General features: G+C 50.4%; 1 protein-coding gene across 1 annotated transcript; it reads right to left on the bottom strand.

Moving 5' to 3' along the window:
• Positions 1–1781: 1781 nt before the first annotated feature.
• LOC131557121 (5-hydroxytryptamine receptor 7-like) lies at positions 1782–9988 on the bottom strand. The gene is made up of 2 exons (XM_058804161.1): positions 9477–9988; positions 1782–2553 (listed from the first exon to the last, which is right to left on the bottom strand). Exons 1-2 carry the CDS (start codon positions 9986–9988, stop codon positions 1782–1784), a joined length of 1284 nt encoding a protein of 427 aa, XP_058660144.1.
• Positions 9989–15745: the final 5757 nt, after the last annotated feature.

Genomic DNA, 15745 nt, shown 5'->3' with positions numbered 1-15745 from the left:
CCTCTGGAGACAGCAGAGAGCCTCCCCTGCTCCTCTGTGCAATTCTGAGTCCATCTGTGAGGACAGGAGCTCAGGGAACATCTGGGGACATTGCAGTGTCCAACCTCACAGTCCCTCAGGACATTCCCAGTGGGTTCGAGCCACTTCCTCTGCTGTCACCCACCCATCCAAACTGGAAATCCCACTGGGCATCCTGAGGAAAAGCAGCTCTAAAATGAGACAGGGGAGAAATGGCTGCTGAGAAGAGGCCAAATGAGAACACAAAACACATCACAGGAGAAATACTGATTGCTAAGCCAAGCCCTGCCAGCAGTCGGCCAGGACATCCAACACCCAGCTCGGATATGGATGAAGGCCTCAGAGTTCCTGGTGGTGTCAGAGGTGGGACTGCACCACTCATGCCAGATAAAGCAAATCTGGAGTAAAAAGAGCACGACAAACAACTTTCCCTGAGCTTCTGAGCAGTCTGGCTTTGACAAAAAAACCCAGAGATGTTCAACTAGGACTGGAGCAGGCATCAACTACCTTGGAATTGTCCAAGGCCTGGTTGGACAGGGCTTGGGGCAACTTGGGATAGTGAAAAGTGTCCCTGCCCATGGTTTTTAAGATGATTTTTAAGGTTCTTTCCAACACAAACCACACTGGGATTTTATGATATTATGATCAAACAGGCAAAGGTTTGTGTGGCTGCAAATTTGACACTGCAAGGCTGATAATGAGGAAAGACAACTGCAGGAAAGCAACTCCTACTACCACAAAAAATAGTGAAGAGACACTTTGAAGTCAGAGGGACCAAAGATTCTACACCAAAATAAGGAAACCAAACCTTTTTTTTCTTTTTTCTTTTTTTTTTTTCTAAGAAAAAGATAACATCATTCAGTGTATTTTTTCAAGCTTGCTGGACATCATACCGAAATACCGTAAAGCTGTCAGGGAAATTATATGGTTTTTTTTCTGTTGTCAACCAAAGCGTGCTTTTATGGAGTCAATTAGCCACAAATGATGAACACACGTCACTTGTCTGGGAATGAATTACAGTACAACCCAATAAACACATCTGGCTTTGCTCTCTGATCATTGCCCTGATGAGCAGGAGGCGTCAAACTTCCCTATCCAACCATGAAGGAAACTCTGTGTTCGTTTGTGTTTCACCCTCCAAATTCATCTCCTTCAAGTGCTGCAGTGCTACAGTGTGGGGGGAACGGGGGCATTGGTATTTCTGCTCTGACGTGCAAACCTGGATGTGAGCTCAGGGTGTGAAATGCAATTACCTCGGGGAAAAGGGCTTGGATAAGCTGGGATGGCACAGAGGGCTTGGGTGTACAACGGAGCTGCTGTCAGATTCCACAGAGAAGTGCAGCCAGTGTTGTCTTTACACAGGATTTTGTGGGCCCTCCACAGACCTTAGAGCCCTTTTTGAAGGTGGAGAGTCACAGTCTTATCAAGTTTTTAGAGTTTTTTTAGTTTGGTTGGTTAGCTGGGAGGGTTTCTATTATTTTCCTTTTTTTTTTTTTTAACTTTAATAACAGATGGGTAAACTGAGGCACAGAAAGGTGGTGTGACTGGCCCACAGTCATTGGTAGACCTTGAACCCCCCAGCTCTTGCTCCCACCTGGGACAGAGTGAGAAGGAAGGGCTGTTCCCAAAGTTCCCTCCACTTGTTCCCAGGGTGAGGGAAAGGACCATCACTCTCAGTGGCAATGTCTGGTGGGGCTGGACAGCTCCTGCCAGCCCCTGGGACGCCAGGGAAGCGAGGGCAGGGAGAGGCAGGAGGTCAGGCACTACAGGATGCACTCGTGCCTCTCCGTGGCTTTCAGGGCCTCGTGCATGCTGGCGGCCGAGAGCCTCCTGTTGATGTTCCTGTACCTGCAGCGCAGCAGGTTCCAGAAAGTAGTCCTCAAATCCCTGTTGAAGAAGGCGTAGATGAGGGGGTTGATGAGGGAGTTGGTGTAACCCAGCCAGAGCAGAGTCCTCTCCAGCCTCAGGGGCATGCAGCTGCAGCGGATGCCGCAGATGAAGGGCCGCGCCGTGGACATCAGGAAGAAGGGCAGCCAGCAGAACGTGAAGGCCCCCACGATGATGCCGAGGGTCCTGGCGGCTTTCTGCTCCCTCTTGAAGATGGAAATGTTCTTGCGGTCCTGGCGGAGCAGCTTGGAGAGCGTGGCGCACTCCTCGGCGGCCTTGGTGCGGCAGGAGCTGTGGTGGGCGCGGGCGGAGGCCTCGAGGCAGTAGACGCCCTCGTCCTCGTAGTGCTTGGGGAAGTTCATGAAGCGGTGCTTCTCGGCGCTCACCTTGGCTGCCTGGTAGATGCGGCGGTACATCACCAGCATGACGGCCATGGGGATGTAGAAGGCCACCCCCGTGGAGTAGACGGTGTAGCCAAAGTCCTGGCTGATGAGGCACACCCGCTCCACCGTCACGTTCTGGGCCCAGCCAAAGAGCGGAGGGAGGGTGATGGAGGCCGACAGGAGCCACACGATGAAGACCATCTTGGCCATCAGCTTCCCGTTCTGCCTCACGGGGTAGGTCAGAGGCCGCGTGATGCCCAGGTACCTGCGGGGAGGAGGAGGAGTTGTCAGGGGTTAGGGGTGGGTGCTCTGAGGTGGTTTTCACTCCCTCTGAGGTGGTTTTCACCACCCCAGGTCTTGCCCCCACCTGGGACAGAGTGAGAAGGAAAGGCTGTTCCCAAAGTTCCCTCCACTTGTTCCCAGGGTGAGGGAAAGGACCATCACCCTCAGTGGTAATGTCTGGTGGGGCTGGACAGTTTCTACCAGCCCTGGGAGGAACTGTCCAGCTGTGAGGTAATTTTGGCCCTCAAAGGGGGCAAGAAATGAATTCACCAAATGAAAATCTCCACAGGCATGGGATCTCTTGACTAAACACCACAATTTATTCCTCACTTTCTTGCGATCATCCCATATGTGGAATCACAGAATGGTTTGGGTTGGAAAGACCTTAAAGACCATCCCATTCCAACCCCATGCCATGAGCAGAAACACCTTCCACTGTCCCAGGTTGCTCCAAGCCCTGTCTAACCTGGCCTTGGACACTTCCAGGGATGGGGTGTCCATAACACAAGGTATCATTGAACAGCTGAACTCTTCATGATATCCTGTGGAAAAAAAATACTTTAAAAAGCCTCATTTTCAGGAATAAAAAATGCCTTAAGAATTTTATTTTTCCACTACAGAAGTATTTCACTATTCTGCACAGAGAACATGCAACAGCTTCCAGCCATGGCACATAACTCACTCCAGAGTATTGCCCTTCCCAAGGAGACACCCAGGAGTGGGCTGGGTGATGCTCAGAGTGACGTGCCACAGGACTGATTCCAGGTGAAAGGAATAACTCCTAGCAGTGCTTAATGGGATGTGGGAAGCACTGCAGCCTTCTCTTATTTGTTGGTGAAGAAATACAACCTGCAGCTAAGATGGCCCTGGGAGACCAAGAAATAATCTTGCCTTTGGGGAAGATTTAAAGATGTGTCTGGATAAGCCCTGCAAGCAAAGTTGGAGAGTGTACGATATTGTTTGGGCACAGTTTTGGGGCCCCTCATGACAAGAAAGCCATTGAGGGGATGAGGAGTGTAATGGAGCTGGGGAAGGGTCTGGAGCAGCAGGAATGGCTGAGGGAGCTGGGAAAGGAGCTCAGCCAGGAGAAAAGGAGGCTCAGGGAAGACCTTGTGGCTCTGCACAACTCCCTGAAAGTTGTTGACCTCTGGAAACTCAAATAGAAATTATCCAAGCAGCTGGAGCCATCTGCTCGCTTGCACAGCCAGGAGCTGCCAAAGTGATGGAGTCCTGCTCTTCCTCAAGGGGGAAATGAGTGGAGTTTGGAGTAAGAGATCCCAAAACCACCTGGTGGCCCACAGATCCCCCAGTCCTGACCCCTGGGGTTAGGAGTTACCTTGTTATTTTGCCTGAAAGGAGCTGGAGGCTGCACCCACCATCAGCTCCTGGTGGTGCCTGGGGTGTAAATGTGAACTATCCTGACTTTTATTGGAGACATTTGTGTGATAAAGAAATTGTGTCAACTGTGAGTAAATTAGAATTGTAAAGCAATAAATCAAGGGGGGAGTTGGCTGCTGTCAGCCAACATTCCCCCTGGAAAACATCTGCCTGCTACTCAGCTCCAATCAATCCTGCAAAAACCTCGAGCCACTCATATGGATTTCTGTTCTGTTACAGCCTTTTTTGATTCCAATCTCCTGCTGCCAGGAATTTTTAGGCAGGAACACATCACCTCTTAACTTGTTCTTGGATGAAAGGTGTCACTCCAGAGGGGCAGTGAGAGCAGCAGCTCTATGAGTACTTTTTGCTAAAAGCTGAACGAAAAATTGAAAAATATCTGTGGAAAATTTTACCTCTGCTGTGTAATTTTTTCTCTGACAGTCAGTCTTAGTGTGTTAGGAGATTTTCTCTTCCCTGATTATTTCGCTTTTCCAGATGATCCCTTAAGATTAGAAGATGGAAATCAAATATAAAAAAAAAAAATATCTAATTTCTCCTCCCCTCCTGACTGCTAAATCAATTGAGAGACTAAATTCTTCTCCCCTGCCTCCCTGATAAAATTATTTTGAATTCATTCACTGAGTTGTTCTGTCTTTATTTTCCTCTGTATTCTTTTTTTGGACACTTCCAGGGATGTGAAGTGAGCTGGCCTTGGTGACAAGAACCAACCGAAATTCTCTATGTTCGGAGAACTCCAGGATGGTTTGGGTTGAATGGAACCTTCAAGATTATCCATTTCCAATGCCCTGCCATGTGCAGGGACACCTTCCACTATCCCAGGTGGCTCCAACCCCATCCCACCTGGCCTTGGACATGGCAGAGATGGAGCATCCACAGCTTCCCTGGGTGCCCCAGTCCCTCCTGATGGAGCCAAGCTGGGAGAAAACCCTGCTCTGCTCCAGCAATTCCCAAATTAACACCCCAAAAATCACCCTCTGGGTATCCAAGCTACAAACTTCACCAACAAATCCATGCTGTGTTGTGTGTCACCCTCTCTTACGCTATTACCAGGTTTCTTTGGAAGCTAATCCGCCTGGGATTTGCTGAAACTTCAAGGAATTTACGAGGGAAGCGCTCAGTGACGCGGTTTAATGAGAGGCAAAGCTGACACATTTCATCCACTGCTGCTGGGGGAAACGGGGCCGTTTTCAGGTCTTTGTAATAATTCTGAAACGAGCAGGGAGCCCTCAAAATAGGGCAGCGTTTACAGGAGGCACGGTGGCGCTGGCAGGCAGTGGAATTTGAGTGGAATTCTCTCCCTTTGAAATTTTTTTAGCTTTTCTCTCTGTGTGTGTTGTGCTGTTAATCAAGTTTAGGGTAACCAGGTAGCAAAAGGCAATTCCTAGGGTTTGCAGGCGCTCAGTGTGGATTTGCAGGGCAGCCATTCATGCCAGCTGCAATAAATTCCTGCCACATCCCTGATCCTGCAGATCCTTTGGCTGTGGGGTGGGAGATGTGCCCCAGGCCGGGCTGCACCAGGAAACCCCACGGATGACCCAGTTCAGAGTGTTTATTCTACATTCAATGGGAATAATGGAATGGGTTGGTTTGGGTTGGGTTTGGTTGGGTTGGGAGGGACCTTAAATCCCATCCGGTTCCACTCCAGGGGCAGGGACACCTTCCACTGTCCCAGGCTGCTCCAAGCCCTGTCCAACCTGGCCTTGGACACTTCCAGAGATCCAGGGGCAGCCACAGCTGCTCTGGGCACCCTGTGCCAAGGTCTCATCACCCTCACAGGGAGCAATTCTTTCCCAATACCCCATCTATCCCTGCCATTGTCCTGCCTTTACATTTTCCCTCTGTGCCTTCCCTGTAGGTTCCCTTCAATTTTTGGATCATTATGCCAGGGATTAAATAATCAAAACAACCCAAACCTCCCTGAGGTGCCCCTTTCTCCATCCTGCAGCTGGTGAACTGGGAAAAGATGAATCTGCACTCACACATGGGGACAAATGAGCCCAGAATTAGGGCTCAGAATTAGGGTTTCCTCAACCCTACTGTTTTACCACAATTCCAAGCCTCCTCTGGAGCCAAAATGAGCTCATTCCCTGATTTCCAAATTGACGCCATTCCTGCCCCATCCTGCTGAAGGAGAGGAGGGAACAAATGGCAGCTGAAGGCTGCTGAAGTGCCCTAAGTCAGAGCTGGTGCAGCATCCCAGGGATCCATCCCAGATACAGAGCAGGGATCTACCCAGCCTGGGCAACATTTGGATGAAGGACATGGGAAAGGCAATCCAGCAAAATGCTCTGCAGTTTTTATCCCACTGACTTTGGGGTGGCATCCTTTTACTGAGAGTGACCCCAATTTGGAGCATAAAATCTGATTTTGGGTGGAAAATACTTGCCAGGGAAAGGGGAGAGCCCCAGCAGAGCTGCCTGGGAAATGGATGGAGAGTTTTTTTTCTCCACCAGGGATGCCAGAAGTGATGTGTGGGCTTTGGGGAGCTCCTTTTGTCAGCTTCTTGGCATTTTTATGGAGAGTTTTATCAAAGCTGAGCAGCCAAAAGAGGGGATTTTTTTTTTTGTTGGTGGTTTGTTTTTGGTTTGTGACATTAAAAAATCTGCAACATTGGCAGGCTTTTACATAAGGAAAATATAAGAGGGAGATGGATGTTTCCAGCATTTTTCTTTTCTGATTTCAAAGGAAATCAATCAAATCTCGCTTCAGACAAGATTAGTTCTACCAGCTTCAATCGAGAGGCTTTTAGGAAGCCCTCAGCATTAATAATCAATAACAGCAGCCTACATTTTAATAGTCCTCATCATCCTGGGCAAAGCAAGTAGCTTTTCCATCTAAGCTAAGCAAAATATTGAGGACACTTCAGTCATCAATAAAAGCAGGGTCTCCTCCTTGGCAGGGACAGGCCTGACAGTGCTGACCAAGTTGGATTCAGGACAGAACAGAGGAAATATTTCTATTTCTGAGAAATACTAAAGCTTTTCATCTTCTTCCTCACAGGGCAGGAGGAAGAGCTGGTCCCCATCACTGTGGGAGGTTTGGGTTGTGCCTCACTGAGATAACAATTTAATCTCTTTTAGAGCAGGTTTTTCAGGCATTCTGCAAGCTCAGGTCTCGTTGTGCTTTTGGGTTTTGGTTGTATCAGCACAGAAACTGAGAATTGTGATTTTGGAGATGTTTCCATCAAGAGTCAAATGAAAAATCCTGCCTGTCCCAGGCTCAGGGGGGAAGCCCCAGGCATGATCCTGGATCCTCAGTCCACCTCCATGCACTGCCTGAGGATGCTGGGTGGGTGTGGAGCAGGGATGCTGCACAGGATGCTTGAGACACTGCCCTGGGATGGTTCACACAACTTCCAGCCCATTCCTGGGCATCCTTGAGTCCCCTCCTCCTCTGATATACACCAGAGGACATCCCAGTAATTCCCATTCCCTCCTCAAGCCCCAGCACAGGCTGACCCTACAAGCCCCCTCCACCTGCAGGTTTTCCTTCCTCCCTTCCTGGGTGGGCACAGCTGGGGCGATGGTCCAGTCCCTTCCCTCTGCTCAGTCCTTGCTGGTTTTCTCCTTTCCCAGCTGGAAATATTCCAGGCAGCTGCCCTGCAACCACTCAACTTCCTCACCAGGCCTGTGGTGTGGTGAGGATGAAATTCTGGGCGCAAACTGATCATGGTGCAGTTCCTGTGCCAACACATGAGGGACAAGCCCAGGCCAGAAAATTCAGGCTCTTTGACAACCTCTTGGGACACAGCTTTTCCCTCCCTCCTTCCCAGGAAGGACAAAGTGACACCAAACTCAGGATGGTGTCCTTGGATAGGGATCTGCTCCCTGGAGATGTGGTGGAGGGGTGGAATCCACGGCAAGGATTTTTTTTGGGGAAAGATCTCTCCTGTTTGTGCGTGTGTGTTTGGAGAAGTCTTGCTCCAAAGAATGGGATTGGTTGGTTGGGAAAGGAGGGGAAGGAAAGAGGAAAAATAGGGAAGGGAAGAAGGAGGAAAGGAAAAGGAAAGGGAAAAAGATTGCATGTATCGGGGTTTTGGGGACTTGGGATCGAGTGGGGAGAGCTGTTGACATGCTTGGCCAAGGAGAAATTGAAGGGGACAGGGAAAAAGAGAAAAGGAAAAAGGGAAAAGGGAAAAAGGGGAAAGGGAAGGCAAGGCAAAAGGAAAAGAAAGGAGAAAAGGAGAAGGAGAAGGAGAAGGAGAAGGAGAAGGAGAAGGAGAAGGAAAAGGAAAAGGAAAAGGAAAAGGAAAAGGAAAAGGAAAAGGAAAAGGAAAAGGAAAAGGAAAAGGAAAAGGAAAAGGAAAAGGAACATTTCAAGCAAAGTCAATCTGGGTTGTGTGCAGCCACTTCCCTGCTCCTCACCCACCGGGAGGAAGCACTGAGACATTTAATTCCTATTTAATTCCTGCATTCCATCCCTTCCCTCTCACAGAGTCAGACTCCTGCCAGCTCTGAGCACACCTGCTATTTTTTTTTCCCAGCCAGAAATTTATTAAAATAAAGCAAATTCAGCAGAAGAGCTGAACCTCCCTGTGGCCTGGCAGGGTTTTTTCTGTCACCAGCAGCTCTGAGCTGCCCAGAGCTGTGGATCTGCATCTCCCAGGGGAGCAGTGCCTGGTGGGGATGAAGGCTTTGGAGCAGGACTCTCTGCTGGCTCACCCAGGGTGGGGGGCATATCAAGCAGCAGCAGGATCCTCTCTGTCCTTTCTGCTTTGTCACCTGCAGAGGTGACCGGGGAGGTGGCACAGCTGTGAGGGCACATCTCAGACGTGGGATGTGTCCCTTCCCTGAGCTGCAGCTCCCAGAGCAGCCCAGCAGAGCCAGCCCAGCCCAGAGCGACCCCCGAGCAGGCAGCGCACGTCAGCCCCGGCCCCGGCTCGGCAGCGCCATGGCCCCGCTGACGCAGCTGCTAAAATTAGAGCCACCAAGGTGCTGACTTGGCCAAGCCTGGCCACTCTGCCAGGCAGGCTCTGCCTTTCCCTCCCAGCTCCAGGTGTGGGAGGTGAAGCCAGCAAATCCTCACAAATGTGCTAACTGAGCTAAACCGGGGGGTTTGGGATCTTGGGATGGGGTGTGGGGAGCTGCTGATATCCTTAGCTAAGGCGTGAGTCCAGGGAGCAGCACAGAATCCCACAGGATTGGCTGCCCTGGAACCTGGATTTCCAAAGTGCATCTGGGTTTTCTTTTTTTTGATTTCTTGAATGGTTTCATGGCCCAGGCACCTTCCATGGAGAAGGTCAGGTGCTGTTCCTCAGGAACAATGAGAAGCACCTGCCAAAGGGGGGAAGACTGAGGAAGTAACTTAGGGAAGCAACTTGAGAAAACACCCTGAGAAACCCAGCTCTTCCAAAGGGAGCACTGAACTCCCACAGGAAACCCTCACCTCCTGCAAAAAACACCTCCAGGAGCACTGACCCAACCAGGAACACCACCCTAGCAGCTCCCAACATCCCAAATGCCAGATCCCACCTGAGCCCAGGGCACCAACCCACCCGTGCCTCACCTGTCCACGCTGATGATGCACAAGGTCATGATGGAGGCGGTGCAGCACATCACGTCCATGGCGATGAAGACGTTGCAGAACACCTTCCCAAAGAGCCACTCTCCCCCCACCAGGTCCGTGATGGTGACAAAGGGCATGACAGCAAAGGCCACCGACAGGTCGGCGGCGGCCAGGGACACCACCAGGTAGTTGGAGGGCTGCCGGAGCTTCTTGACGATGCACACGGAGATGATGACCAGCCCGTTGCCGGCGATGGTGGTGAGGATGATGATGGAGAGCACGGCCCCGATGACGACCTTCTCGGTGTCCCCATAGAGCAGGATCTCCTCGCCGCAGTCGGTGCCGTTGTTGGTGAGGTTGGAGGGCGGCAGCTCGGGCTCGGCTGGGGCGGGAGGTTCCTCAGTCATGAATGGATTCGGGAGCGCTTCCCGAGCCGGCCGCTGCTGCTCTGCGCTCTCCACCAGCAGAAGGTGCTGCTCCAGAAACCTCCTGGGGCTGGCCCTCAGCAGCATGCTCCGAGCTCGCCACCAGCGCTCCCCCAGCAGTGACACCTCCAGTGACAAACCAGAACATCTCGTCACAAAACAGGGCGAAGAAAATCCAACATCCCCTCATCCTCTCGCCCACCGTCACCACCCCCCTCCACCCCTCCGAGCTCTTGCTGCGGCTGCATCTCACGTGCCCGGCAGGAAGCCGCTTCCCAAGTCTCCTTAAGGACACGCATTTTCCCGGGGGATGCTTGGAGGCAGCCTCTCTCCACTTGGGAAGCAGCACCAAGGGCTCCCTGCAACATCTCCCCGCTCATCCATGTGCTTTTGCAGCAGAGAGAACGGCTCGTGGTTCCCTGTGTGCTCCCTGCCGAGCTGTGCCTGCTGCTGTGGCACTTCTCCTCTGCATCCATACATTTAATCCCTTGCAGAGCCTCCTCTGTGCATGCGACAACGCGAGCCACAGCACCAGCGTGGGCACAGCCCCCGCCCGCTGCATCCCTGCCCGTGCCACACGCAAACTTCAAAGCCGGGACCGCAAATCCGCAAATCCCCGCTCCTGGCACGCCGTGGCCACGCTCGGGCTGTCGGTAGCCACGGGAGAGGACCGGTGGCATGCAGCACATCCCGGGTACCACGCACAGCCCAGGCATCCCAGCTCGCTCCCGGAGCCTGAGCATCAGCACCGCGCTCGGCTCCGAGAGACGCGCTCCCACCCCCGGCATCCCACCCCTGCCATCCGCAAGGAAACTTCAGGGCAGGGATCATCCCTGGATGCTCCGAGCATCGTGCATAAACCCGCATCCTCTTTTTTAAAATTGTTATTGTTGTTTTGTTTCTAACCCCATTTCCCCCTCGAAGTTTTGTTTCAATCCCAGCCGGATTGCGGCCCCTTCCTCCCCTTTTGCAGCATCCCCCGGGGGGTTCCCGGAGTTACCTGTGCCGAGGGGGTGAGACATCCTCCAGGCGAGCCCCTGCGAGCTCCGGGCGGGCGAGGAAGCAAAGAGCCACCCCCGGAGCATCCTTCTCCCCTCCCCGCCTCGCCGGTCCCTCCTACCGCCCTCCCCTCGCCTCTGCCGGGCAGGGACCCAGATGGTCCCCGGCTCCCTCCTCGGAGCCCCAGGGAGGAGCAAAGAGCGGGGCGGGGGGGTCCGGGCTGGGTCCCGCAGCGATGGGAGGGAGCGGGTGAGGATCTGGAGGGAAAGGCTGGAAGTTGAGGAGATGCCTTGGAGCGCTGAGAGGCAGGAGAAGCAGCGTGGAAGGCAGCAAGGAGGGCAGGCACGGGGAAAGGCGGCTTTCCTTGTGATTTTTTTTAAAGGATTATTTTACAGGATACATTTTTTTACAGTATTTTTACGCTATTTTTCCATCGCTCCGGGCATTTTTTCAGCCCTCCTGGGTTGTCCTCCGCGTTCCTTCAGCTCCACTCTGAAAGGAGCTGCAAACAGCCAAGGAGAAGCAGATCCCTAAAGATGAGCCTTTATAATCCTAGGAAAACTGATTTTAAAAAAAAACCCAAAAAACGGGGAAGAACATGGAGAGATCCACATGCACTCCCCTCCACGGGGACTTTGGAGCTGGGATCACTCTGATATTTCCACCCAGGGCATCAATGTCGGTCACACTTTGCTCCTCCTGGGTGGAAGATGCGGGGCAGAGCCATCTCCTACATTGGTTGTTCCCAAGGATGATTCCCTCGGGGGGATGGACAGTGCGGGGCCCACCCTGCATCCCTCGGGATGGGTTGGGAGGGGAGAGGATGTGGCTGTGGAGCTGTTGGCAAATTCGGGAAGCGATTCCCGAGCTCTGCCCCAGCTGGAGCGAGGTGGGAATCGCATCCCAGGACACCCTGGAGGACTGAGTCTGGGAAAAACACCTTAAAATCTCAATGATACCAAGCACTGCAGGGATTTTTGGGGCAGATGTTCCCGGTGGGAGGAAAAAAAAAAAAAAAAGTATTAAAAAAAAGTGCATTTGCAAGGAAATCGCCGGTGAGCTAAAGCAGGGCTGTTAAAGCTGTGCTTAGCGCTGGGGTTCCTCCTTTGCTGCTCGAGCATCGCAGCGTGTGTGGGAGGCTGGTGAAAATAGCTTCCTCACCAGGCCAGGACGTGCTGGAGGAGCTCCGGGATTTTTTTTTTTTTTTTCCCTTTTTCTTTCCATGCCAGGTGGGTTTTTTTCCCGGCCCCTCCAAAGCCGCGGTGGGATGGGGCTGATGCACAAACCCTGCAGGAGCTGCGGAGGAGAATTCTCTCAGATTTACCAAATACACCCAAGGAATTTCCGAGGAGGAAAAGGGGGATCTGCAGAACTCCCTGCTGCAGGAATCTTGCCGGATTCTGCAGTCTCCAAACCCAGACAAATTCAGCCAAGGAGAAAAACACCCCCTAAGGACCAGCTCAGGCAGTCTGGGGCAGATGCCTGGAGGATTTCAGGGAAACAATCTGTGCCCGAGCCACAGATCTGCTCCCAGCCCTGGGAGAGGGGTTACAGGGAGGATATGGGGTGGGGAACAGCCCAGAGGGGTTTTTTCCAGCCTGGAGAGATTTATCCATCTTCCTTGAAGGGGTTTTTCAGCCTGGAGAGATTTTTCCAGCTTCCCTGAAAGGGTTTTCCAGCCTGGAAAGGGTTTTCCAGCTTCCTTGGAGGGATTTTCCAGCCTGGAGAGATTTTTCCATCTTCCCTGGAGGGTTTTTAAGCCTGGAGAGATTTTTCCAGCTTCCCTGGAGGGTTTTTCAGCCTGGAGAGATTTTTTTCAGCTTCCCTGAAAGGGTTTTCCAGCCTGGAGAGATTTATCCATCTTCCTTGAAGGGGTTTTTCAGCCTGGAGAGATTTTTCCAGCTTCCCTGGAGGGGTTTCTCATACTGGAGGGGTCTTTCCATCTTCCCTCGAGGGGTTTTTCAGACTGGAGAAGTTTTTCCAGCTTCTCTTGAGGGGTTTCTCATACTGGAGGGGTTTTTCCAGCTTTCCTGGAGGGGTTTCTCACACTGGAAGGGTTTTTCCAGCTTCCCTGGAGGCTGCTTTTGGGAGAACACCACTATGCACTAAGGAGAGACAGGGAAGGAGGATTTTTTCCTTGAGGCATCCTTGGGAAGCAGCTGGTTCATGCACAGAGGTCGAGTTCATGTCCTGGCAGCGAGGAAGGAAGGAAGGAGAAAAGGAGATTTTAGACACGAGGAGTTTCCTGGGCTTCCTTTGCCCTGCCCTTCCAGGACTTTTGGCAGAGCCTCAAAGTCCTGCAAGAAGCAGAACTGACCCCACTCTGTCTCATCCCAGCCCCATTTCTGTAGGATGCAACCTACAGCTTTTCCCTTTCTGACCTCCTGCAGCCCTGGCAACTCCAAAGGGGAGTTTTCCCCCATTTTTCCAGGGAAATGAGCTGCTGTCATAACTTGGGGAGCAAAAACAGGGACAGAAACTCACTCCCAGCTCTTGGGGACACTCACCAAGCAGCCAGAGGGCAAATTCCTTGCTTGGGTTGCTTTTGAGGAGGACAGAAGGGAAAATGCCAATTTTCATGTGAAGAAATAATTAAAATAATTATCATTCTTCTGGCTAAAACCCTCAGTGCAGCATTTCTCCAGCCCCAGGCCACGGTGACCTTGCTGAGACACTGCCTCTGGGGCGAGCTGGGAAGCACTAATTGCATTTAATGGTAATTAAGGGGAGGAAATGGCCAGCGTGCCTCAGCTCAGCACTCACTGGAGCTTTCTGCCTTTGGTTTGGAGGAGCAGGGATGATGCTGGAGCAAGGTGGGATCAACCCCAAGGAAGATTTTCCATGTAAAAAAAAAAAAAAAAAAAAAAAACAAGAAGCAGAAATCACAAAATAAAAAAGTTTCCTGCACCTGCAGAAGAAGAGAGGCAGCTAAAATCCTCCCAACACTTCAGTGCCCAGATCTATTATTCCATTTTTCATGTACAAATGGCTGTTTTATTAACAATTAATTGTTAATATTGAGCCCTATTAAGTCTAATGGCGAGGTAATAGGCGCAGGTATTAATATGCAAATTTGGAGAAATCTCATTAATTCCGAGGTGTTTCCAGGTCCAGCATCTCCCCTGCAGCACAGATGTTGACATTTCTCCCTCCCAGATGGATAAAATGAATCCCTTGGCACTCTCAGCTTTTAAGGAGCATCTCTAAGGGTGGATTTTACCTGCAGGGAAATTCGGGATGAGCAGGCCTGGGGTACCCAAAGCTTCTCTGTGGGTGCTGTGATCAGGAATAACAAAATCTGAGGTGTTTTAGTGACCCAAATCCTACCCCCTTCTCTCCATGGGCATCTCCTGCTTTCCCCCTGAGGCTCTCCCAAAACCAGCCCTGATGAGCATCAAGAACATCTCCCTGGGATCACCCAGCAAACAGAAATAAAGTGAATAAAGTGGTGGGAATGTGGTACCCAAGACAGGGTTGGATCTCTCAGAAATTAATCCCTTGCCCTGGGGTCCAATCCCATTAAATTTACCTGCAATTTTAAAATTTACCCTTTAAATTTACCTGTAATTTAAAACTCAGAGAGAGGATTTTGGGGTGTTTTTTTTCTTGTTGGTCCTGCCTAAAACAGAAAAAAAGAAAAAAAAGAAAAAAAGAAACTTTTTTTGTTGTTCTTAAAGGCTCCCAGTAAATTTTGCTGTTTGAGCAGGTGAGGAGTAATTGGAAGTGTCATAGGATAACAATCCAAAGGATTGTTAATAATTCATTGCCAATAATTCATCTCCAAAGGTGGATTTGCTGAAGAGAAGTGTTTTAATCCTGTTCCGTGCAGCCACACTCCCTCTGCTGGAGCCTGCACGGACAACAGGCAGCTTTTGGTGGAGACTGACAGATTTTGGTTACCTGGGAGGGCCCTCAGGGGTTTCCCCTTTCTCCATGTGCCCAAGGCTCCCCGCGATGTCCTGCACAGCTGGGACTGCCCTGGGGACGTGGGGATGAGCTGCAGGGAGATTTGGGATGAGGAGGTGGGAGAGAAGCCCCTGATAACAAACTTCTGTCCACAGTCCCTCCTGTCCACCCTGAAGCTGCCCTTGGTGGGTGCCAAAAGGATTTCCAGAGGCACTGGTGAAATTAGGGGGAAAAAACCAACAATGGGAAAGAGTAAAACAAAGAGGGAAAAAAAAAAAAAAAGAGTGAAATAGGAAAGAGTGGGAAAAAAAGTGATTTAGGTGAAGTCTCCAGCACAAAGCCCTCAGCCATGGCTCGAGGCTGTGCTCACCCATTTGACAGATTTTTATTGGTGATTTTTTTTGTTATCCTTAGTGCTGGTGATTTATTCAAAGTGATGGAAGTGCAGCTTTTCCCCCTGCTGCTCTCCCAAAGGTTTGGAAGAGCCTGGTTTTAGGTTTGTGCAGTAAGAGAACAGATTTATTTTGGTCACCAATTGTTGTGGTGTGGTTGTGAGGATTCCTAGGACGAGGTGAGAGATGAGAATTGACTCCAAGTTCTCAGAAGGCTGATATACGATATGATATGATATGATATATGATATTATATGATACTATATGATATTATATGAATTACATTATATTATATTCAGTATATAAATTACATTATATTATAATATATTACATCATATAATATATATAATATAATATATAACATATATTATACATTATATACAATATTAACAAATCAATAAATATCAATTGATATTATTAATATAATATAATATAACATAACATTACATTACATAACATAATATAACATAACATTACATTACATTACATCATATTACATTATATTGATATACTAAAACTATACTAAAGAAAGAGAAAGGAGACATCA

This window comes from Ammospiza caudacuta, chromosome 4 (assembly GCF_027887145.1).
Source record: "Ammospiza caudacuta isolate bAmmCau1 chromosome 4, bAmmCau1.pri, whole genome shotgun sequence".
NCBI lineage: Eukaryota > Metazoa > Chordata > Aves > Passeriformes > Passerellidae > Ammospiza > Ammospiza caudacuta.
This window is presented reverse-complemented; position numbering and strand designations above follow the sequence as displayed.